Source organism: Corvus cornix, chromosome 2 (genome assembly GCF_000738735.6).
Source record: "Corvus cornix cornix isolate S_Up_H32 chromosome 2, ASM73873v5, whole genome shotgun sequence".
NCBI lineage: Eukaryota > Metazoa > Chordata > Aves > Passeriformes > Corvidae > Corvus > Corvus cornix.
Genome location: NC_046333.1, coordinates 129,001,976 through 129,027,143, shown reverse-complemented (window position 1 = coordinate 129,027,143; position 25,168 = coordinate 129,001,976). Strand labels below are relative to the sequence as shown.

Sequence of the window (25,168 nt, the reverse complement as noted above, 5' to 3'; positions counted from 1 at the left end):
CAGCAGCCCAGTTTACAGCACCTGTGAAAACACAAGTGAGGGTTTTACTGTTTAGTTCATCCTTAGCATATTTAAATCTGTAAGAATACTGGAAGAACATGTACTTCTACATCTGTATGTGATACCATTTAAATATGTCAAGAAGGGTAGTGTTGATCTTGTGTGAATCTGGTTTGCACCTGGCACACTTCTTTCAAAAAGCACAACAGCTCCATGAAAAACCATACCCTTATCTTAGTTGCCCCATTGACTTTCCCATCAGTAACAGTTCTGGAGTAACAGCCAGAGACATTTAATATTTATGTGCACTTACATATTAATAATTGATAATTAGTTGTGATGTAGCTAAGGGAATGGTTGGTAAGAATAGGAGAGCAACTGTTTCACATGACAATCTCGTGAGAATAGATGGTGGGTCAGAAGAAACAGGACATGTCTGAGTATAAACTAATTCACGTGGGAGAAATTACTTTAAATCAGACCTTAAACAGCAGCAAATGGGTTAGTGAGTATGCAGATGTGCTGCATCAGTGCCTGCAAAGAGAAGGTTGATAGCGCATCATGCGTGAACAGTTCAGGAAACCAAGTGGAACATGATGAGTTAGGAGAGAAGACTGTAGGAGGGTGACATCTGTATATAATAGCTGCTATTTCTGGGACAGTATTCTTCTCTAAATACCTAAGTTAATAAAAATCAGAGACTGCAGCAAAGAAGAGCCAAGCTGCATGATGGAAAAAATAAAACAGTCTTTATCATCTAGCCAGGAGTATAAATCCTAACAGTGGATATTAATAATTCAGTACTTGAGATTTATGTAATTATGTACTTAGTGTTACCTTCCTATTCTGAACCTCTGGAGTTCTTAGTAGGTGATATGAAATATATATGTTAAAAAAAAATCAACAAAAACTTAAGGACTTTTAATTAATGTTGTATACTTTTAAGTAAGGTGAAGTCCAGCAAACTAACATGAGGGAACTTTAGTCTGCTCCTCTGGGAGTTAGCAGGGCATGCCCATTGTTTTTGTTGATTACATGTTGTGAGAAAAAATGAGAAAAAATTTGTATTTCCAAACCATGAAGGATGCCATCACTTCTGTAACTGAGAAGCCAGAGGCTGTTCTCTGGTCCCTCCTGCCTGGTGCCATGGGGCAGATTGGCAAGGGCAGTTTTCCAATTCACTGACAGCTTTCCAAGGCCTGTGGATTGCCCTTTTCTTTCTGGATGAGGTTAGCTGTAGAGGCCTCACAGTTGTGTTCAAAAGTCGCTTATTTCTCCCAGTTTCCACTGTAAGGCCCTGACGGAACATGACTCCCCTTGTGGGACAGAGGACACCATCTTCATCTGTTTCCAGTCCCTCTCAGGTCTAACCCGAGAGGGAGCTGGGCCGCAGCACCTCATCTCGCCTCTCCTGCTCCTTGGCAGGGCCTCGTAGGGCACCTCTCAGGCGTGCACCGCTTCCCTGAATCCCAAGGGACCGCGGGAAGCGGCGGGAAGCGGCGGGGCAGCCCCGCGGAGCCGCCCGGCCGTGCCCGGCCCGCGGCGCGACGTTGAACGGCCCCGCCCGGCACGCGGCCGCGGCCGAGCCGCCGCGCGAAGACCGCCCCGCCCGACCGGCGCTGAGGGACGGACCGGGACCCACGGGCAGCGGGATCGCGGGGCAGGGGCGCTGCCGGCGGCTGGAGGTGGGCTGGGCATCCCCCGGCCCAAAGGAGGGCACGGAGGCTGTGGAGAGGGCGAGGGGCAGGGCAGCGGAGGGAGGTTTTGTTCCCTGGGGGCTGTGGGGTTCCGAGTGCGGGGCTATTTCGGGCGAGAGGCCGGTCAGTTTCCCGTTACTCGTGGGGATTTTTCACGAAAATAGCATCAAATCCCCTTCACACATTTAGGAAAAAGCCTTCCAAACACTTCAGATGGGCTCTCGTAAGATGGTTGCTGTCAATGTCCAGCTTGTTAAGACACGAAAGCTACAGAACTGCTGCTAGGCCTGTTAGCTGGAGCCAGAAAGCTTCCGTTCTGCTGGGCAGGTCTCCCACGGGAATGACCCCAAAGAAGAAGTGTGGCCTTGTAAGGGGGAATTCCCCTACTGCAGTAGTCTCTCATGGAAGCAGTTTATTTCTTAGGTATTAAAACTAATCTTTCTCCACTTTCCTTGATACTGATCAGAAAGAATACTCTATTAATTGAGGAGGTTGGGCTAGACAACTTGTTGAGATCTTTTCTAGCTCTTCCTGAGGGAGGGCGAGGGAAGAGGGGCAAAATGTGTTGTTTTGCTGTCACCACACAACTTGTTTTTATTGTCAGAACAGTACAAAAAAATACAGGTGTGCTGCATTCTGGAAGCTAGCCAGCCTTTAAAAAGCATGCATATCATTTCTAGTCAGGGCATGAAAGAAAACTTGACTGTTTGTTGGCGTTTTTTTTCACTCTTCTGATGCAAATATGTATTATTACTGCATTGCTTTCTGTGGATATTCAGTATCTAGGATGTGTGATTTATACAAGCATTCCTAATCTGGGTAAAATGAAATACGTCATCCACATCTGTAGTCTTACTTAATTCAGCTACAGGAATTTTCATTGCTGCTTTTGACTACAGCTTTGAAGTCTTCCTTTTTTTAAGATAAGCGGGTAGGAAAATCAAAGAATCAAACCAGATTTTTTTTTCCTAGCTTAGTTAAGTTGTTCTAATTCAGACCATTAAACAGTTGGTTTCTAGACCTGAGTGGGCTCAGACTTCGTATGTTGGAAAATTGTTACTTGACCAAGTGTTCAAAAAATTATAGTGTAGTAAATTCTCAGATGATTGTAAGTTTTCTTACTATGACACAAAGGCCAACTAAAGTGAGGTGTGATACTGGGTCTAATAGCCTAGCTTCTCTTTTCCTGTTTCATGCTGAAAATGGACAATGTAATTGTAACTCTTACAGTCATGATTATTTCTTGAATTTTTTTGCTATAACAATTATTTTCTTGTAAACTTTCTTAGAGAAAAAAAAATCAGTATAATTTTTATTGTGTTGGTTGTTCTTTCTGGTATTCTTTTTCTATGAAAGAAGCTGAAATTCCTTCAAATCATAAAATCTCCCAGTTTACAAAAGAGATGGGAATGGAAGGGGATACATTAAGATACAAATATTACAAATCAACATTTTCAAACTGATTGCTTACTTAAAGTGTGAGATTTTCCAGCACAGCACGACCTTAGCAGTTTTTGTTGCTTCTATAGTGGCTAAACTGAGTGGGAAGATACAAAAATGTTTAAATTTAACTAAAGTAGGTATTAAAAAACAGTCCTGTAAGTTTATGTAGATATGTAAGGAACTCCTGTGCAGACAACAGACTGATAAGGGGTATGCTGATGTTAATTAAATAAAAACCCATTGAACCAAAATGTTAGAAACCCCCTTGTTTTCGTCACGTCCCCATCTCCTTTCTCCAAATATATACATAGACATACAGGGAAAAAATCTTGAGAAGAAGCTAGGGTAGCTCAATTGGAAGGAAAAAATGAGAGAGGTGTCTGATTCTGTCTTCATGCAAATTTTATCCAGCATATTCAATCATCTAAAAAAAAAGTATGCATCAGACCTTTCTGCTTTTTCCTGCCCAGACATAATATTGCCTTGTCAAATGCAACTAACAGGGAGTAGGTAGATTGTTCCTGCTTAACATCCATATGTGAAACTGAATGCTAATGATTTCAGCTGCTTTTTTGAAGTGCGATGTTTCAAAATGTTACAGAAGCAAAAAAGTTTATTGGTAAATCCCTTCAGCCAGCACGACCTGTGCATCAACTGTCTTCTAAACAAGGTGAGTAGCATGGCTAAGGTGCAATTCACTTTACCAAAGTTTGGGTTATTTTTAGGGAAGTAACAAGGATGCGTGTCTTGTTTTGTTTTGTTTTGTTTTGAAGTTACTTTGTTATACTACAGTGGATAAATATCTTGCTGTGTGTTGAACTTAGTACATCATCTCTGTGATAAAATCTGAATTTAAACTATATTAGGTTTGTGCAGAACTCTTGGGTACTGCTCTTCTAGCTTGGCATCTGAAATCTGGCTTCAGAAAGCTGGATCAGGCTTCTCTGTTAAATTTGGGTTTCTTGGGGTAGTTAACTCTATTGAAAACATAAAATATACATAATTTAACAAATAGATTATTTAGGTTTTATTGCAAGTACAGTACACTACACTGCATTGTTCTTATCTAGCTTTCATACAAGTTCAAAACAAAAAACCCAAAAAACTTTTATAAAAAAAATCATTCAGTATTTATGTCAGGTGTGAATATTTTGGTTTTAATTTTAAATCCCTATTGATTAAAATCCTAGATATTGCAGTATTATAGTTGTTCTTATGGTTAAGTTAGAAATTTCTGGTGACCAGAGAATCATCAGCTGTGCTGATGTGGACTGAAGCTAAGTGACATCATAAGTTTTTACTTTGTATAAAATTTATGGAAAAATGGAAAAGGGGTCATGTGGTGATGTAGAGCTTTTAAGTTGTGAATAAATGCCCATAAAATCTCTGTGCACCAAGGGATGTTCTTGGGGCAAGTATCACAAAATAATACTGTGGAGTCTATTGAAATTATTTTTTTCTTAATGTTTTATGTTCACCAGCATCACCCATTGCATTAAACATTCGGACTGAATTACCCAGCAGCACTGAAGTATGTTTGCAGAGTAAGGTTAACTGGGTGAGTATTGAGTGAATATATAATTATTTATAAATTGGAGGTCAGCTGATCTGCTATGTAACCTAATTAAAACTATTTCCAGCTAGGGAGTGTCCATGACTCTGAATGTTTTAAACCAGCAGTGTCAGAACTGTTGAAAAGAGTGATGAGTTTCAGGGAGTTTCAGGAATGCCTTTCCCTGGTATTTGCATTCACTAATAGCTGAAAAATGCAGCTTAGGAATTTACGATTCTTACGAAAGTCTATGTGGCATTTCTTTAGTCTTCACTGAATTTAAGTCAGCTCTTTTAAACTTAGAATGCATTTATTCTGTCTTTGCTTATTATGTGTAAATAATAACATCAGGATTCTTTTGTTGCTACCACATGCACAAATTCATTTCAGACAGCAAACATAAAACTTTATTGCTAGAAGTGCTTGGGTTTGTACATGGTATGGATATGTCCTTCAGACTTGAAATTGGTTGTAGCTGTTTGCTGGAAAATGAAGTCTTCTAATTGGAATGCTTCATGTTGCATAGCCTGAGCTTGATTTTCTGTTGATTCGGATTTGAATGTTTTTTCAGAGCGTTGATAGAGGTTTTGTTAGAACAAATGCTGGCTCCTAAATTTTTACTTTTTTTTTTTTTTTAAGAGTTTTAGTAATCCTGTAGTCCTTCTTTATTGTGTTAAGCTTCTGCAAGATGCCTTTGACTTTAAAAAAAAACCAAAACAACTCAAGTTCCTGGGAGCCTATCTTTGATCCATCATAGGGAAATTAACACTTACACTTGTCTCTTGAGCAGTAATTACTCAGAAGAACAAACTACTTCCTTTTAAATAAGCCTCTCGTCATCAGTGTTGTAATACTCAGTTTCATCAGTATTTAGCTACATGTAGCTGCATATTGCATTTGTTTGAGGTATAGCTGTATTTTTTATATTTTTTAAAACTTTTTCTTTAACATAGTATACGGAAAAGACTTTTTAATAATACTTTTGACCATGAACTGTTTCATGGGTACCCCAAATGCCATCTGAGTAGTGCCCTATCCACCCCTGCTTGATGAGCAGTTTTCAGTTCTTGCCCCCTTCCCATCTGACTCAGAGTGATGTTAAGATACCTCAACTAAACCTGTAGAGCTTTTTCAGAGCTAAGACAAACTGATGGGGATAAACTGCTTTCCGACTTTCCAAAACACTCTTCAAGGTTTTGGCAGCTGGAAAAAACTTGGCATTATACTCTGGATATTGGGTCTTGATGCTTATGAAGCAAATGTTTTCGCTAAGTGGGAGAATCCAAGTCCATCCTTTGGTCTTAAGGAGAGTCCTTCCTGCTTTTGGTATTCCTGAATGTAGCAGCTTATGGCTGTGTTCTAGGTGGGATAATGGAAAAGAAGGGGATAACTGTGTTCTTTCTAAAAACTAGCAATAGCACTGTAAAATTCTGTGTAAAAAATGTCTCTCAAATATGTTCACCTGTATTGTTTTATTGAACTATTCCTTTACTGTATGTAATCAAGAGTAACATTCTACAGGTTCAAATTAAACTGTGCTACAACTGTTACTTTTAACTAAGAAACATGTATCCTTTTTTTAATACACTTAAAGGTGATTAGCTTCATAACTTTCCTTCCTATTGTAGTCATCTGAAATGACAGAAGTGAAGATCTTAACTCAAACTGTGATGCTCTGTCAACCAAAACAACATGAATCAGGAGCAAAAAAAGGTAAAATATTGCATGGGGAGCTGTGTCAGGTTTGTACTTTCTAGATGGAGGACACCTGAACTTCGAAGCGATGTGGGATGTATTTTATTTTTTCTTATCAGCCAGTGCATTGAGTTTGCAGAGCAATATGAAATTTTTCTGGTTTTCACATAACACTCTAGAGAAGATGTAAAAGTTGACTATAACTGAGGTGGAAAATTTCCACTGGTAGAATTGCTTGCATATAGGGATGTAACTGTCTTAAAAAAACCCAAAGAAACCCAACAAAACAAACAAAAAAACCCAACCAACCCCCCCCAAAAAAAAGACCCCAAACATAAAAAATTTTTCACACAAAATCCTGGGTTTGTATAGATGCCTTTGTGTGTAGAAGTACAGATTTGAGTTGCGTCCCTTAGCCTGCTGCAGGGCTTAGTTGTGGCATACAGACTATTGAATGTAATCAGGTTAAGAGCTCAGCATTCTGGCTTCCTTGTCCTGCTCTTCTATGGTGGTTCTGAAATAACAGTATTTGGGTGGTTAGATATGAATTAATTTTTTTTATGATTAATCCTGGTTTATTTTTGTGTCAGTACTGTCCTTAAGGTTTGCTCCTTATGCTTTTTTCTTTGTACTGACTGCCACTGTACTCATAGAGTATTGCTAGTTTAACCAAGTCCAACTTTTACTCCTTTTTTTTTTCATTAAGGGATAATCTCAGATTTCAAACGAATTCTCACGGTACTTCTCTGCCCTGCTTCCTACCTGATTCTTCATTCTTAAACATGTCCCAGAAACTGCATCAGTGACGCAGGTTATTGAGACAATTTCTTTTGTCTGTGTCTTCCATCTTTTGTCTGTGGCATCCATCTGTAATCTCCAATCCTTAAGTAGTCTCTGAAGATGTGCTTTGTTCTGTTGCTCTTAGTACTCAAAAATTGAAAGAATTCTACTAAGTTTTATTGAGTTTTTTGTATTTTTGTCAGTCTGAGGTTGCCATCTCTCAGGTTCTTGAGCGGTAGTTCTGTTCTGTCATGTGTTACTGACTTGAAAATAAGTCTTTTATGTATTCCCTTTCAGGTTCAGGTTCAGGTTCATTTCTTCTTTATCTTGATAAATATAATAGAGTTCTGTTCTTTGGATCTCGTTAGATGTCAGACATGTCAAGTTCTATGTGTTTGGTGGTGGCTTTCTGATACTTTCTTATTGTTTCTGCGTGTGGTGGGTAGAGATTGTTTTCTTCTACAAGACCTTAAATGGCTTCTCATCAGATCCTCATCTCTTGTATAAGCCATCACTTTGGATCTTTTTCAGTGGTTAATTTCTCTGTGATGCCTCCCTGAGTCTACTCCACAATTCTCCACAATGTCAAACTTTTTCTCACATTTGTTTTCAAAGGGCTTTTGTTGGTTTGCTGATTGTTGTAATCTTTTCCTTCACCGTAACACAACTTTAGAGGTCCTTCTATTCAGCTACTGCTTATAAATAAGTCTTTTGTTTTCTTTTTTTTCCTTGCATGGTAAAAATTCTTCTAGAACTCTCTTTATGTTCAGCTGTACTTAAAGCTCTAGATAATAATTTCCATTTGATATCTCTTCAGTCATACTGTGCTTTCAGTTATCTGTCTCAGCAGTTCTTAAGTGCAGCATGGGGTTCCCATGGCCCCACTTCTTGAGCTTTTCCAGGTGTCTCTGGATGGCATCCTGTCCTTCAGGTGTGTCAACTGCACCACTCAGGTTGGTGTCATCTGTAAATTTGCTGAGGGTGCCGTTGATCCTACTGTCTGTCATTGATAAAGATATTCAACAGTACTGGTCCAAATATGAAATGCTGAGGGACACGACTCATCACTCACTTATCTACATCCAGACACGACCACTACTCTTTGGATCTTAGGATGGTTTGGGTAGTAGAGGATTAAAAGGTCATCACGTTCTAACCCCCTGCCATGGGGATACCTGCCACTAGACCATGTTACTCAAAGCCCCACCCAGCATGATGATGAACACTCCCAGGGAGGGGGCATCCATAGCTTCTCTGTGCAGCTTTTTCCAGTGCCTCAGCATCCTCATAGTAAAGAATTTTTTCTTCATATCTAACCTAAGCCTACTGTCCCTCAGCTTAAGGCCATTCCCCCTTTTCCCATCACTACATGCCTCTGAAAAATCCCTCTCTAGCCTTCTTGTAGGCCACCACTAAGTACTGGAAGGCTACCCAAAAGTCTCCCAAGAGCCTTTTCTTCTCCAGGCTGAACAACCCCAACTATCTAAGCCTGTCTTCATAGGAGTAGTGTTCCAACCCTGTGATCAACTTAGGGACTCTCCTCTGGACTTGTTCCAACATGAGATCAGATGCAACTGTCCAACCCGTTCCTCATCCAATGAACATCTAATCCATATCTCTCCAATTTGGAGAGAAGGCTTTTGTGGGGGACCGTGTCAAAGGCCTTACAGAAGTCATCATCTCCATAGGTTTTTAATCAAGGGGAGGAAAAAACAAGCCATTAAGTTTTCAAGTATGCTCATATTCTTTGTTCTTTTCAAAGTTACCCACAAGCCCTGCCATAGGTTCACCAGTTACTGCAGTCGTTTGTGTTCAAAGGCAGGAAAAAATTAGTGTCATAGTTGACATCAGCTTCTTTCTTGTCAACATCCTACAGTCTGAGAAACAAAAACTGTTGTCCATCAGGTGACTGTAACAATCTTGCAGGAAGCCTGTAATTCCTAAAGGAATAAACTTCTTTGTCATCAAGGACCAGAGATGAAGTTTGTTCTTTCTTTGCCTAATTCCTTTCTTCTTGTTTCTGCTCTTGTTTGAGAATATCAATATTTTAAATACTTTAAAATACAGGCATTGCTAGAGATACTGTATCCAAAGCTATGCCACAGTAGAGATAGTGCTGTGAACTTGAATGAGAAGCCTGCATGTTCTGAGCAAAAGCCCTGGCTCTTGTTGGTTCAGCATAACCCCTCATAACTATTTCACTGCTATTAGTATGTTTGCCATTTTACATGCAGCAGATCTCGTAATTACTTTTAGGTGTTAAAAGACATTTAACTTATTACCTCCAAGAAAAGAGACACATGGTTTTTGTTATCTCTCCCCTAGAAATACATGCCACTTTGGAGTGAGTTATAAACAGATTTTCTTGTGGGTTTCAAGACTAGTTTGTGGTGTTTCTGTTAATTAGAACAAGATATGGGAGTCTGTCTTGTGTAAGGTTGGATTCACTTTTTTTCTTCTTTTCTCTTGATTTACTGTGTCGGTTTGAAACAAAGTGAAATGCTCTGTAATTTACTTCAAATTTTCCTGATGCAAGATAAGACTTAAATTACTCCTGTTTTTAAAACTGATTTTTATATACCACATGTAGCATTTCTACTATTCTATAAGTAACCAAATAATTTTTCTGAATTCCCAATCTTAATCCCTTAAACAAGATGTTGAACTTAGTGATTTTGTATATTCACAGAAAGAATCCAATACAGCAGAGATTTCCTTCTGAAGCTTTCAAATGTTTCTCTCTCTCAGAAGAAGCCAGAGTTTCTTCCTGATCATCCAATCGTACTTGAAAAACCAGTAAGTACAATTTTTTTGTATTAAGTGAAGTTATAAAATCATCCATGGAGGTTTTGATAAGCCACTTGAGAGGGAACATTTTCCTTCAAACTAGCCTGCCAACTTGGTAAAAATTTCAAAGAACAGATTGTGCAGTTCAGCACAACTTCTGTATGTAACTTCTCCACTTGGTATTTGACATCTTACCCTGGTTAGTACCACTTAAAGGGAAAGGGGTTTTAATTTGTTTTCAGGAAAAATATCAGTTATCTTTCCATGTTTTCAAAATAAAAGAGAACAATCTTGATACATTTACATCTTGGTAAAAGTCTTAATCCAGTGTTTTAGTTGTCCATGCATCAGTGTCCACTACAAAGCCATTAATGAGCTCAATGCAGTTTGTAATATCATTATCTTTGATTTTGGGGAGAAATTAATAGAAATGAATGATGAATGTGAAGGATATCCATGTTTACTACCTTAATGTTTGTGATGAAATAATCCTCAAATATTTCACATGCTAGGAGAAAACATCTACTGGATCACATTCCAAACCCCAAGTGTGGGAAAATCTTCCGTGTAAACATTATCTTATTAAGTTAGGCTACATACTAGGTTGCTTTTGAGACCATGGGGATATAGTTCTGCTAGAAATAGGATTCCTCTTATGGAAAAGTATGTCCACATGATTACTGTGTTGGCCACATTTGGAGGCATTTTTAAGCTTTTAGAATTTCTGTCCTTCGAAAAAACAAAAATTAAGTAGTACGTGACCATAATCAGCTTTCCCTGGTTCTGACATTTTATGTCTATTTGTCCTCAAGATGAAAGCTTTATTTATTTGAAAACCTGCTTTCAGATTGGGAAGTTTCAGCTCCTTAATTTCCTAATTTACCCCCCTCTCCCACCACCTGTGTTTCTAAGGGGGACAGATTTTGATAATCTGTATGCTTTCACATGTTTACATTCCTAGGAAAAAGGAGGGTCCCTGCAGAAATCCCTGCTGAATTTTGGCTAATTCAGCCAAAATTCCAGTGTGTTGACTCATCTCATCATCCATTTTACTGCACAGAAACCAGAGGGATTGATGAGATGCATGTGTAAATTAAATGAATGATGCTTAAAAGTGGCAGAAGGTGGCCTGCGAATAAATTTCTAATGACAAACAGACAATCCTACAGTATTGTATTTTGGAGCAGGTGGTTTTCAACAGTTTGCCGCTGAATTGAGTATTCAGACAGTTCATGCCTATCTTAAGACTTTCCAAGTTCTGAATATTTGAAGCCGCTGCTGAACTATGTGCCCATTTATGAGTAAAAGTTGTATTTTCAGATGAAGAAAACTTCCTAGAGGGACTTGTACAAGGCAGATGCAGTTGTTACAGTTGGTGGACTGTGGACTGCATTTGTCCTGAAGGATACTGGGGGTTTTTTTTTAGATGTGGGGATCAGGGCTACCAATACATAGCTCAGCATTTGAACAGTTACTGTGTTGACACAGTCTTCTAGGAAAATTTTAGATTAAGTCTCTATGATTAATGAAAATAGCACTGTTTGCCATTAAAAAAATCCCAAAACAAATTGTGAAATGTACATGGAGTAGAAAAGAGTTGCAAGCAGACCCAAATGAAAACTTTAGGTGCTCTGTTATAACTGAAGTAATTTGAGGTTTGGTTTCTCTTACAGGTGAAGAATAAACCTTTCATTGACATCTGCAAGAAGTGACATGTTGTTTGGAAGATCAGAAATCCATCAATGAGAGAGCTACATTTGATGTAGGTCTTCAAGATTTGGGTACTTGGGTGCCTGCAGATGGAAGGACGACCCTGGGAAACCTATGAAAATGCCTGTTTCTTGCTGTAATTGCCTAAATGCTTTAAGAGACAAACCTTTCATTTGTAAAGCCTGAAATGGTAATATGATTGACGTGAAAATAAATAAATTTCACATATTGGTGTGGCAGATTTTTGTCATTGAATTATTTGTGTTATGTAGCCATATATTTTGCCTGACCATAAATTCTAAAAAAATACTTGACTGGGACTTCTTGCTTTTTCTCAACTCCCTTCATTAGAAGTAAAGATGGAACAACAAATACTGGCTGTGTCAAATGACAGATGTCTTAGGGTATCTACTCTTCTAGTTTTTGAGGTTTTTTTGGCAAAACTTGACTTGTTTCTTCTTAATTTGAAATCTTCATCTTGACACAAGATATTCCTTAATGTTTTGTGGATACACATACCTTCTTTAAAGGTATGAAGTCTCTTGTTAGTAATAGTTCCACTAACATGAGAAATCTTTTCTCATCACGGATCAAAACAGGAGACCTGCCTATGCATTGCATTCCTTAAAGTTCTTTGTAAATAATTGTCTTGTGTTCTTGAATGTGAAAAGTGAAAGTAATGGGAAAAAACTGAGGAACAAGACAGATTTCAATCATATGTCTTATACAGGTAAATGGGTGTACCAATGCGCAGTTAATTCTCTTTTTCCCTTAAATGAGTATGGTATCCAATAGGGAAGTGGAAAGTAGTGGTTCTGTTGGGGTTTTAGGAGCTCTTCTGGGTTTTTTTTTGTTAAAGGAATTTTGCCCATACATGTTGCTAGGGGGACAAATGGCTGGGTACTTAAGAAAAACAAAAGAGCTGGCTACTCTTTGTTTCACCTGGGTGTGTGAGCAGTGGTCTCCGGCATTTGGACAGAGAGGGAGGCTGCTTTCTTCGGCTGCTTTTCCTTCTGCCAGAGAAACCCTGAGATCCCCAGCCCATCTTCCCCGCCCCGCTGGGAGCTGGGCTGTGGCCGCCCTGCCCCCGCCGTTGCTTTGAGCCTTTGCTGCGTTGTAGCCCTGCTCGACTTGCCTGCCCAGGCCTCCGAGGGTTCCCCGTGTGGATACATCTCGTCTGCCACCCAGGATTTGTGCTCGTCCCTGCTGTTCCAGCCTGCTGTTCCAGACGGTCCGGCTGGACACCGGGATCGGCTGCCCAGGGGTTTGTGAAGCCTTTGTCCCATCCCTTCCTGGGATCCCGGGGCACCGGTGCCGCGTGCTCCCCGAGCTCGCTCCGGAGCGCCCCCTGCAGCCGCGGGGGAACCATCGCACCTGCCCTGCTCACCAGGAGCCGCCAGCGCCCCTGCCGGCTGCGAGCGGAACTGCACCCGAGGGGAAAGGGCCCGACAGCCGAGAAGGCTGGGACTGGGTTTGTGTTTGCTGTTACTGCCATAGTTATTGTTGTTTGTTTGACTGGTTATACACATATAGATATATAATAGTAAAGAACTGTTATTCCTATTTTCCCACGTCTTTGCCTAAAAGCCCCTTGATTTCAAAATTATAACTCGGAGGGAAGGGGGTTGCATCTGCCATTCCAAGGGGGGCTCCTGCCTTCCTTAGCAGACACCTGTCTTTCAAACCAAGACATGTTCATTTCCTGCAACCATCTGTCAGTTGACAGGCATCAATAATAAGTATTTTGTATGAATATAATTAGCTTTTAAATGTGTATTTAGACCTATAATAATATAATTTGGGTACTGCGGGCAATTTTTACCCTCTGTCACAAATGGTAATGAAAGCTAAATGGGAATGTGCTAAATGACATGTTTGCAGTGATGCAAACATCTGTCAAGTTGCATTTGATAGGCGCTAGGTTTCTTTTCCTGAATGATGCAAATAAATCTTTTCGTTAGTTAGGTTTTAATCAGTGGGAGTTTCTTAGAGTGGGTCATATGGATCTTTTTTCCCAGTATGTGTCCAAGACAGTTTCTGTGTGTAGCTCTCAAAACTCCTAAGTGAAACTTCTCAAACTTCTTTTTGTGTATGATTCATAAAAGCGTTTATAAATAAACCAGTAAACTGGTAAATATACAAAGATTAGTAACTCTTATAAGGACATATGACCTGCTACAACTTTTTTCACCCTTCCAGCACCTAATTGACATGAAGTTCTAAAGCAGGTTATTTTAAGAATTTTTTTTTTTTTTGTGAAAAGGAAAAGTGTTACAAACCTTAGTGAGTGTGTCATTTTTCGCTTAAGGATTTTCCCTGAATCTTGTCACATGTCGCTGGATTTCCTTTGTTGGTAGGTCAGTAGTGACAAAAAACCCTCATGCTTTACACTAGACTGACATCTTGGCATAGGAAAAACAGCAGCCAGTTGTTCAGGAGTATAAGTAGATTTACTTTGATAAAGAAAAGAAACCTTTAAACTTATACTGATGTCATTTGTGAGGGTAATTTCAGTGTCCTTTTAAAAATGGACAGATTGGTAGCTGGATCATGTCAATACAGGAAAGCCGTGGACTTCAGTATTAAAAGCATTCACTTTCACTGAGTTACTGTGAGAGATATAAACGTGAGATTTGTCTCTAATGTGGGCACATAAATTAAGATGGGCATGTATCCCTCTCTGACATCCACATTTGTGTGGAGAAGTGAGGCCTCATGAACTTTATTGGCAAAGGGCTTGATTCAGTTGCTTAAAGGTAGGCACCTGTCTCATCCGGGGCTCATCTGGAATTCCAGTCCACATGCTGCATGGGCCTGGCATAAATGACAAACTACCTGTAACACATGTCATCCTCAGCCGGGAGCTGGAGACCAGTTGGTGTCCTCTACAGTATCTCATGTGCTAGGTGCCTTTGTTTAGGCAACTAACTTGCCTCAGGACTCTACTGATAAATAAGAGCCGAATTGCCTTGGTTGCATGCAGGAACATAAATGTGATGCCTTTCTTAATCTTGAATTCAGATCTTGTCATGATTTCTGGAATACAGGACCTTAACTGCAGTGAATTCTGCTTGTTTGTAGTCTAAACTGCCCCCTTTCAATTACATATGGTAATTTTTTTGAGAAGACATAATACTAGAAATAATACTACAAGAAGGTGTTTCATTGAACATGACTTTTAAGTTACTTTTGGGTACTGTTTGTAACCTTAGACTGCTAAGTTGTCATAGGTTAGCAAGCATAGTCCCGGAAGGGACGTCCTTGCTAAGGGGTGCTTACAGTTTCCTCTGGGAACTGATAGAACCTATCAGCTGGCCAGTTTGAATATGGACAATTCTCTAAGCCACTTAAAGTTGTGATCACCTCTGTGATCCACATTTAAGAATAGGCAAACTCCCCCTCCAGGCTCTCTCTCGTTTCCGGCGCTGGGACAGGTGGCTGCAGGGCCCGTGTGGGGGCCAGCGGGCCCGGCCAGGCCCTGCTTGGGCCAGGCCGGGCCGGGCCACGGCCATCCTGAAGCCATGGACCTGTTCCAGCCATGGAACCCCCCCCCACTGCCTTGCCGTGGGCAGCCGGAGCGGCTCGGCTCTCCCCCCTCTCCACTGCGATAAGAAAAATTCAACATTCCAGCTGCAAAGCTGCAAGGCCGAGGTGAGATTAACCCTTTTTATTGCTGTGAAGAGCTGAAAACCTGAGGGAAGAGAGAGAGGAGATGCTTAAAGCTGAAATTCTGTTGTGAAGCTATGATATATCAGAGTATCCTGTTGTAATTTCATGAAGATATGGGGGGTGGAGTGTTCAACTCGTGAGCAGAAGCACCTGCGTTGAGATAGGCAGATGCTGACGCAGCTGTAATTTCATGAGAAGTTTGGACAGGGAGAGATGGACCAGATGAGGACTTTTGCTCCAAACGGGAAAGGAGAAAACCTCAGTTCCTAGAGATGCTCCCAGAGATAGTCCTAAAGATGAAGATGATGAAGACCCTTTGCTCCCAGGGAAGGAGAAGGGCCTCTGTTTTTGTTTCTGAACGGCTCAACCTTAAAATTGTACCCCAAAAAACTTCAAGAGTGGACCCTCGAAAGCAGTTGTGGGAAAAGCTGCAAGTCGGGGGAAAGGACTCACACACAGGCAGAGAGACTCCTCTTCCTGAATGGACTGAACAATATTTGGAAGTGGGCGGCTGTCTCGTTGTGATAATGTTTTCATAGCATGAGCAAGAAGAGACTTCTCTTTCTAAATGGACTGAACAAGGTTATTATGGAAGTGGTAAACAGACTGAACATCTTAAGGGTTGTCTTTTCACATTGTCAGTGGGAGAAGGGAGGAAGGTGGGGGGAGGAGGAGAGTTCTGAAGGTGGTATAATTTTTTTTTTCTTCTTTTAGGTCTATTAATAAACTTCTTTATATTCTTTCAAGTTTGGTGCCTGCTTTGCATTTCTCCTAATTCTTATCTCACAGCAGATAAACAGTAATGAGTATTTTGGACCAAACCACTACATAAGTGAATGGAGAGAGTGGTCATGTAGCATGTAGAGCTTGTCAACCTGCTATGAAGGTGTGAGGTTACAGTGGTTGCTTGCCCATTCTTGGGCTGGAGTACACACCTCAGATGCCGGGGGGAGCATCATGACTTTTTGGGGAAGCAAGTATTGCTACTTCCAGGTCTACAGAATCATAGGATATCCTGAGTTAGAAGGGACCCACAAAGGTCATCAATGTCCAACTCCTGGCCCTGCACAGGATATGCTAAGACTAACACCATGTGCCTGAGACCATTGTCCAAACACTGCTTGAACTCTGTCAGGCTGGTGCTATGACCATTTCCCTGTTCCAGTGTTCAACCACCCTCCAGGTGAAGAACCTTTTCTTAATGCCTAACCTCAATCTCCCCTCATACAGCTTGATGCCATTCCCTTGGGTCTTGTCACCAGACAGAAGAGATCAGCGTCTGCATCTCCTCTAACCCTCATGAGGAAGTTGCAGACTGCAATGAGGTCTCCCCTCAGTCTCCTCCAGGCTGAACAGACCAAGTCACCTCAGCCACTCCTTGTACAGCTTCCCCTGTAGGCCCTTCATCATCCTCATGGCCCTCCTTTGGGACACTCTCTAATAGCTTTATATCTCTTTTATATTGTTGTGCCCCAAACTGTCCCCAGCACTTGAGGTGAGGCTGCCCCAGTGCAGAGCAGAGCAGGACAATCCCCTCCCTTGCCCAGCTGGCGATGCTGTGCCTGATGTACCCCAGGACATGGTTGGCCCTCCTGGCTGCCAGGGCACTGCTGACTCATATTCATCTTGCCATGGACCAGGACCCGCAGGCCCCTGGACATGAGGGCAGTCTGGCCACAACATCTGTCACCCTATAATGGCCAGATTGATTGAGCTGACCTGGCTGGCTAGGTGGGTGTCCCCTTCCTCCCTCAAGGCACCATGCACGTCCCTACCAAAGCTGCACACTGGTAGAAGAGGGTGATCTCCCCCACAGAGATGGTGTTGTTCATCAGTCAAGGGTATACAGTAGCCCTGCTCCCCTGCTAGAACCTCCAAACAAGCTCAAGGTTTATGGCTATTTATGCTGTAACAGCAGTTTCTCTACAGGAACCTGCCAGAGATGTAAAGAAAGTATTTTCTGAGTGGTCAGGCCATAGAGGTTGTGAAATGTCAAGTCTGGGGATCTATAATGACAACAGATAGGCAGATATGTTTCCTCTTGTGAGGGTAAAGGCTAGAGTCCATTAAGAGAAGATAGTACTGCCTTGTCTTGTTTTGAGCAGAAAATATCCTGGGCAAAGTTCTGTATTAGCACAAAGAGTTGTCCCTATGTTTATTCTTTTCATTAAGGACTTAGCTTCTCTGCAGACATGTATGAAAATGTGTGTTCAGATTCATACTAGTTTTGTAAAAGGAGACCACAGCAGCATTAAGTAATGATTATTTATTAATGCAATAATAAAACTTTTCACAAATATTTAGTCATACATTCAAGACATACTTTTCTGTGACAGTTTGGACTGTATATACAAAATAAATAGTTTATCATGTTGTCTTATTTCAGTTTTTAGAATGCTTCATTTCACTGAACTAGTCACAAGAGGAGAAGGTAATGAATATGCAGTTTTCCAGATTTTAAAATGGATCGAGTGGAAAAGATCCCATCCATAATAACGAACATTATCACATCATAAATGCACCTGTACACTGCAATATGAATGATAGTGTAACAAAAGACAATACATTAACATTACTTGGAACCACAGCTTCTAGTCGTTATTGAGGACCCACCACGATGCTGAAAGAGAGCAGAATTTATTTATTTGTTAACATAAAGGGCATTTCTTCTTTGACCTCTGGTAAAAATCCTAAATAAAATACCTACAACATATATAAAGAAAGATTAGTTTAATATATGCAGCAAATACTGGTGAGAAAAAGTGCTCAGAATACAGGGAGAGATGAGTATAAGTGGTGGGAAGGTGGCTTTATCACAAGCATTATATCTCCTTTTGATAACATCAAAAGAAGCATTAACGTGTCATAGGTGCGGTTGCATAGAATTAAGCACCCAGATACCCAAGTGCAAACCACATAAATCCTCAATCCTGTGCTGCTGTGTCAGTTTTTAAGCTGAGCACTATGTTCCCTGGTTGTGTTACCTTTAATGACTTGCTTTCCTTGTGACATTATTCTGATCTGGTGGTTTTTTAACACAGCTCTAGGAATTAATAGCATTTTGTCCTCGAAAGTAAGAGAATTGATGAACTTGTAAAATGTCATTCCCATAAAAAGTTCTGTAATCACCAGATTATAGACAGTGCTGGGGTGAAACCAATTTGTGTTTGTTCGCCTTTGGCCTTTTGAAATGGAGCCTTATGCAGAGAGAAGCCACAAGATTTATGGAGAGAGATGGGAAGGAAGGAAAGGAATTGTGACTGGATCTGAGATGCCAGAGATGGGAGATAGGTGCTCTCGGCTCCATAGGTTTCACACTACAGAAATTCATTACAGAACTTGTTTCTTGTGTATGTATCCCTAAATGCTGCCATTAATGCTATTTTAATGTAAATTGTTATTCATGAAGAAACGTGATGAGAAAATACTCAAGAGTCTTACCTGAATTCAGGCTATGAGCCTAGTAGTCTCTGAAACATCAGTGGATTAATGAATTTCAGCCCCCAAAAATGCAAATTTAACTATTTATTTCTCATGGGTTATAGTGTTATAATTGTTCAATGGTTTCCCCTTAGCTTATGTTTTCTTCGCTCAAAGGTTCTCAGGAGTCCTCAAGTCCAGATCTTGTGTAAAAATGAGATATTCACTGAAGGTGAACTGAGTGATTCGTGCCACCCTGGTAGATTGGCTGAAGCAACTGGGTGAGTTAACAGGTGTATGAGTGGTTGTAATAGGTTGTGGTTCTTATTAACCGACGGGAAATTAATTCTCTTTAGGATAATACTGGACCAAACAGTCTTGAAAACTTGTCTTCCTGAATCATTCTTGGCCACATAAGTGTATCCTTATTAATTTTACTTAATTGGTAAAGACTTTTGGGTTGTAAACTTTGATCGAATCAGATTCAGATTACAATTTGCAATTGATTCAGTTCTTAGCTACCCAGATGTGTAGAGGAAGTTTGGAAGTTTCTCATCCAAGGTAAATTTGCTCTTAAAATAGAGCCTATCTTGTGTTCTAATTGCAGACAGGTTTGGGGGTTTTTTCTTCTGATTTTACAGTGGTGTCACTTTACGGTGTCTAAAATTCTTTTCTAAAGTGTACTGCAGTGTATTGCAGCCATCATTTTATACTTCAAGAACATTTACTGTCTTTCAAAGACATAGATGATTTATATAGATCAGTTGTGGGATGATCTATACAAATCATATTTCCATGAAACAGAGTTCAAATCAGTGCACAGATTTCTAAATTACAGGTAATGTATAAAATTGTACGAAGAGCTGTGAGTGCATTAATTCCCATTGGTCCCCCCACCCCAGCAAGAAGTACACAGTGAGAAATGCTGTTTCTATGGCAACTGTCTGCCAGATAGAGTGCTGCAGACTGAAATCTTTCTTAGCAGGCAGAGTAAATGCTTTAATGTGTAGCTGGAATCCAATTTCAGACACTTCCATATTTAGGCATTTAAAAGTTACGTTTACATTTTATTTTATGTTAATTGTACTTTACCCGTGAGAAAACTACCCTGGAACACTGGTGGATCATGTGCAGTCTCTTGGACACAAAGAATTTTGGGGAAAGGCTTCATTGTTTGCTACAGTCAAGTTTGTCTTAAATCCAGCAATATCCCAGTAAGATACAAGATTTACAGAGATTCTTGGTTCATTAACTGCAATCTTCTGATTCTGCAGGGATCCCTGGCATGTAATTTTGTGTCCAGATCAGCCTCATGAGGTCTGAAGATGTCTTGGCCAGTTTCTTTTAAGGAGAAACCCTGGGTACAGGACTACATTTATTTTTCTACTAAGTGGGGTTTTATTATTTTAAATATAGTCTGTACCCAGACATACAGGAAATTAGGGCTTCATTGTAATAGATTTGTGTTCCTTAAAATAAAAAAAACCACCAAAATTGCTCTCCTCTCTCTGTAAATATGGGACTGATGCTTTCTTTGCTTCATCCTGCACTGTGCCTTTTAACTCTTTTTTCTGGGAGAAAGATGTTACATGCTCATTGGTTTGTATTAGGAATAATAATCTGAATCTTTACCACCTTGCTTTTTTTAACATAGCAGGAAGTATGTACAACAAGTTGGTTAGTAAATATCAGTTATTGGTAATTAAGGCTCCCTTCAGTCAATGTAAGTAGGAATAAGTTGAAGTCTTAATCAGAAAGCATTTTTTTTCCTTGAAAAGCTTAAACAGGGTCTATTTTACCATTCACAAATAGTATTGTTTATTCTAGATATTTTCTCAAATAGTGTATGTTAGTGTAACTTCACAGTATGTAAAATAAAGCACTGTGGGTCTTCTCCTTGCTGATGCATTTTATATTTCTGTAGTTAAAATAAAAACATTTTGAGTCCCTTTCTCCTCTATACTTTACCAAAGCAGATCTGACTAAGGGTGGTATTATGCAATGGTCTTGCATATGGAACACACTAATATAATAAAACCTTTCATAAGGAACAAACAAAAAAATGTGAAAAGTTGATATTTACCAGGGACTAGCATTGTTGTGATGAGCTCTGGAGCTTCCAAGAAATCCACATTACTTCTTTGGAATGCCTTGCTGTAATTCATTTGAAGGTGGCTAAATAATTGTAAAAAATAAAAATGTAACAGGTTTTTTAAAGGAGCTCAATTTTTTAAACGAGCATTAGAAGTTACTGCTAAGTTAATTAATTACAGTTAATGCTGTAACAGAGATTCTGTGCTTCAAAACCTACGTTATTGTGGGAGAGGAGACCAGATAAGCTATGAAGTTCTTGCATGTTATATTAAACACAGTTTTTCTCTGTGCAGCTCGCTGTCACTCTGATGCTCATCTCTTGGTTGTGACCCAGTACGATGCTGACGTGTGTTACCAGTGTTCTTGAGTCTTTGTGATAGGAAACCCAGTAAAACTGGGCTTTGGTTTGAAAGGAAAGCAACAAAGCTTCAAGAGACTTGTCCATCTCCCTAAGAACGAGTTCTGTCTACAGATTTAGGATCATAGGGTTGGTTTGTCTGAGTTTTTTTTAACTAAATGTAGATTATCTTTTTGTCTCAATTTCTTAGTCATCTGCCTGCCAGAGACTAAAATTCATCTGGTAGGATATTTAGTCACTATAACTTCTATTTTGGGCCCAAAAAGAGACACTGGGAGTCTGTCAGATGAGTTCCTGTGATGTGGATTGGGAAGTTTTGGGAGAGTTCCCCATAACTACTTGCATGCTGAAGTGTGCTGTGGGGTGGCACATCTCCTGTTTCAATAATTGGGTCTCTTTTTCTTCTTTACTGTGAAGCTCTGTTAATATTGCTGTCTTCCTGGTTTTCTGTCGGCGATGAACTAACATCTGTCTGATGCTATATCTTTATCTACTCACTTTCAGACTTTTTCTGTTTTGAATCACCTTTTTCTTTCTGGCATTTTTATTTATGTTTCAGTATATTCAAGTCTTTAGCAACTGAAGTATTGTTCTGAAGTATTAATTGTGATATATTTATCAAAAGATCAGTTAGCAGTATTTAAAGTAATTTGTACTCAGTCTTTCTACACAATTGATTTCTAAACTTCAAAACTTTATGTATTACCAAAAAAAAAAAAAAAAACAAAAAACAACCCCAAAAAAAATACTCGCCACCAAAACCCTGAAAATGCCACCAAAACTTACCTATTCCAGGCATTGCTGTTTTCCCAGAACTCATAAACAATGAAGCGGAAATTAGTTGGAAACTTCTGTATGGAAACACTAAAAATTTCACAGTAGAACTAATTTAATGAAACGCAATAAAGTTATTTGACATATACATTTTATTCCTAACTGCTTATGATTAGGAATAAATGCAGTGATTTTTGAAAAAAAACCCCACAGAACAAAACAACAAAACCAAACCCAAAAAACAACCCAAGTAATAAACTTAACAAAGTTATATTATCATAGTGATCATATACTGCAAATTATGTGAGCTTTTAGAAAATAAATCCTTGTGTATTTATTTTTATTAGTTAGTATTGCCAGATAGGCTGATATCTGCTGCAGATACACCTTTAAAATAATATTTTGGGTACTAGTTACTTTTCATAAGTTATTCAAGGAACAGTTTCTCAAGGGTGAAAAATGACCCACAGAATATCTCTTGATCCTCTACACAGAATCATCCTGCTTATTATCCTGAGCATAAAAGCTTTATAGCATGTAGGGCACTTATGCACTTGGGTACTCAAATTGGTGTTTCAATAAATGGCACAGAAAGTATATATACAGATTTGTCAGTGTGCCCACATGTGAGATTGCTGATCTCACTAAGGATGTGCTTGAAAACTGGTCTCAGCTTATGCTTCATAATGTGGTCAGGAATGTTTTATGATTTATTGGTTTTCTCCTGCTGTATGTGAAAGTGCACGGTAAAATAGCAAAAATACCAAAAGCTGTTGGAATAAACAAGTCACTGTCAATTATAGCTACAGCAAAACCCATCCGTTAGGTGGCATTACAGACTTACCAAACGCCTGTAAACTTGGGCGAGAAAGGAACTTTGTGCCACCATTTGTTGAGTTGCATTCTGAAGTCATGTAATCTCTCTTCCCTGACAAGTCTGCAGTCACTACAGTGTTTTGCTGGATGTTCATTTCTGGGAGGGGGCTGGGAGGGCTTCTCATGGGGTTTTTTTCCCATCTCTTGGCCAACAAGAAAATTTTATTTTCCTCATCAGTCTGCCTTTACCACTGCAGAAAGATCACTCTTCTTCCAGCTTAACTTAATTTTTCTGGTCTATGTGAACACTACTGATAAAATCCTAAATGTGATAATCTCATAGTAACAAGACTCATAAATTAGAGATGTGATAGGCAGTCTTTGAAGCCCTTGAATATAAAGAAAGATGCAGTATTATGCAAAATCATTACAAATATCAATGATATTTGCAATATCATTACACAAATATGTTTTTCATAATGGTCTGTAGGATGTATGATAGTAGATCTCTCCACTATGTTAAATTCAGAAATTAAGTACAGTGGTAAGCCGCTAAAATTTATTCTTAACCCAGCTCTAATGTTTTATTTAATTCTAAAAGGAGCAAAGTAGAAACACAGTTTCATTGACAAATTTGCTTTTTAATTTTTCCAATTCTTTCTTATGAATTAAAATGCTACAATGACAGCCTAAAGGGAAGATTCTGAAAGCTTCCAAGCAGACAACTGGCAAACAAGTTGATAAGTTGCTCCATTGCCAGGTGAGCACAAATGAAGGATGGCAAATGAGTTTTCCAACAAAGAGTCTCAGCCTAGGAGCTTCCAGAAGTCATGACTTGATGACCTGCAGAGCTAACAAGCCTGAAAAGATTGTTTAGCATCTTTGGGATAGCCTGTACTGTCATTTTGTGATAGTACCTAAAATCTGCACATTCTGACATCTCTTTCTAGTTCTAGCTGTCTTTGAAAAGCTCTTACACACACACATAACCCACCAAGAAAGGAGTTATAGGTTCTCTTCATAAATAATCCAAGAATTATTATTATTATCTTATTAAAGAAAAAAGACTGCATTCCTTCCTTCAGCCCAGGGACAATAACATTGTACTTACTGCAAGCAGCCACCTTGAGCAGAAGCAGATTCCACATACTGCTTCAGGGCAAGACGGAATTCCTCCACTTTTTCTTCTATCACAGACATTTGATGCTGAACGATCATTATGTGCTGATACAAAACCATTACACTATTACTGCCATATCTTCCTCTGAATTCCTTGTACTTTAAACTTAGAAAAGTCTATCATGAAACAATACAAACCACAATCATCAAAGAAAACGCACAAAAGTTCCCTTGAAGTTTGAAGTCCCTGTCTGGAGTGGAGAATTAGAAATGCATTGTTAGAAAGCATGGTTTTTATGTCTAGGCATGAGTGTCCACTTCAGAGAAGAAGAGTTGTCCAAACTCGGGATGAGAGTCTTTTCAGAAGAGGGCAAAACAAAGGCTGATCTTTAAGATGTTCAGTAATAAAGTCAGTGAGTTTTCTTGGATGAATGTATGCCAGCAGGTGTGAGGTTTGGGATAAGAGCATATCCCCACAATCTGCACTGGATGCATTGTTGCTTTAATTGAGGTGCTTTCATAGTTTTTTACCTTTTAGAGCCCTGAACCTCAGGTGAGTGAGAGGCCTAAGATAGCCCATGTTAAGTGATGGATAGAGAGGGGGTCTTCCCTCCACAATTCTGCAGGAAATGAAAAGTCTTTTTAAACAGGACTATGGAAACAGTCAGTAGTACAGAAGACCTATTTATCCTGAATTAATATAATTATCATTTAGCTCTTTCAAATAGTTAATTTATTGATTCATCTACTGAAGCTTGTCAACTTCACTAATGGAATATTTAAAGGAACACTATGTTCTTCTTAATGAGTACAACTTAATGTCTTATACAGGTTTTTGACTTGTTTCTGCTTTGATTATGAATACTGTTATATCATGGATTATAAGCAGTCTGTGTAGCAATAATGCATAATCTCATTTTAAAAAAATCTAATGCAACTCCTGTTATGAAATAATCTTTTCACTTGCATTTGATTTGCATTTTTTAGGTTCAAAGCCGTGAATTTAGGAATGCTAGTGTATCAGTCTTGGGACATAAACTTGTTTAACAGTAAGTTTATTTCTGGTCACAGTTTTGGTTTTGTAGGTTGTAATGTTGATTACTGGTTAGCACTAGATACTCTTTCATTTTTCCTCATAAGATTTCCTACAGCAGTTTTTGGAGGGAAGGAGGCTGTAAAACAAGGGTTTAAAGTATGCATGCAGCATTTGGAGCAGAGAAGCCACCACCCCATAAACATTGGATAAATCTTATT

General features: G+C 39.4%; 2 protein-coding genes across 5 annotated transcripts in view; one reads left to right on the top strand and one right to left on the bottom strand.

Annotated features, from left to right (window-relative positions):
* The first annotated feature begins 1,603 nt into the window (after window positions 1–1,603).
* Window positions 1,604–11,892, top strand: C2H8orf88 (chromosome 2 C8orf88 homolog). Of its 2 annotated transcripts, none has more exons than XM_039568887.1 (6): window positions 1,604–1,685; window positions 3,705–3,810; window positions 4,622–4,698; window positions 6,321–6,405; window positions 9,857–9,963; window positions 11,628–11,892. In XM_039568887.1, the coding sequence occupies exons 2-6, from the start codon at window positions 3,723–3,725 to the stop codon at window positions 11,664–11,666; spliced, it is 396 nt and encodes a 131-aa protein (XP_039424821.1). In that variant the 5' UTR covers window positions 1,604–1,685; window positions 3,705–3,722; the 3' UTR covers window positions 11,667–11,892. The 2 variants fall into 2 exon arrangements, with proteins under 2 accessions (XP_039424821.1, XP_039424826.1); XM_039568892.1 differs by having other exon boundaries at window positions 1,629–1,685; window positions 3,719–3,810.
* A 5,692-nt stretch (window positions 11,893–17,584) lies between these two features.
* NECAB1 (N-terminal EF-hand calcium binding protein 1) overlaps window positions 17,585–25,168 on the bottom strand; it is a 57,810-nt gene continuing 50,226 nt past the window's right edge. For all 3 annotated transcript variants that reach the window (XM_010404996.3, XM_010405000.3, XM_010404999.2), the window contains 4 exons: window positions 23,907–24,019; window positions 21,992–22,069; window positions 20,837–20,928; window positions 17,585–17,953 (listed from right to left, as the gene is read on the bottom strand). In XM_010404996.3, the coding sequence (XP_010403298.1) occupies window positions 17,925–17,953; window positions 20,837–20,928; window positions 21,992–22,069; window positions 23,907–24,019 (312 nt within the window). In that variant the 3' untranslated portion in view covers window positions 17,585–17,924. The remainder of the gene's footprint in view (window positions 17,954–20,836; window positions 20,929–21,991; window positions 22,070–23,906; window positions 24,020–25,168) is intronic.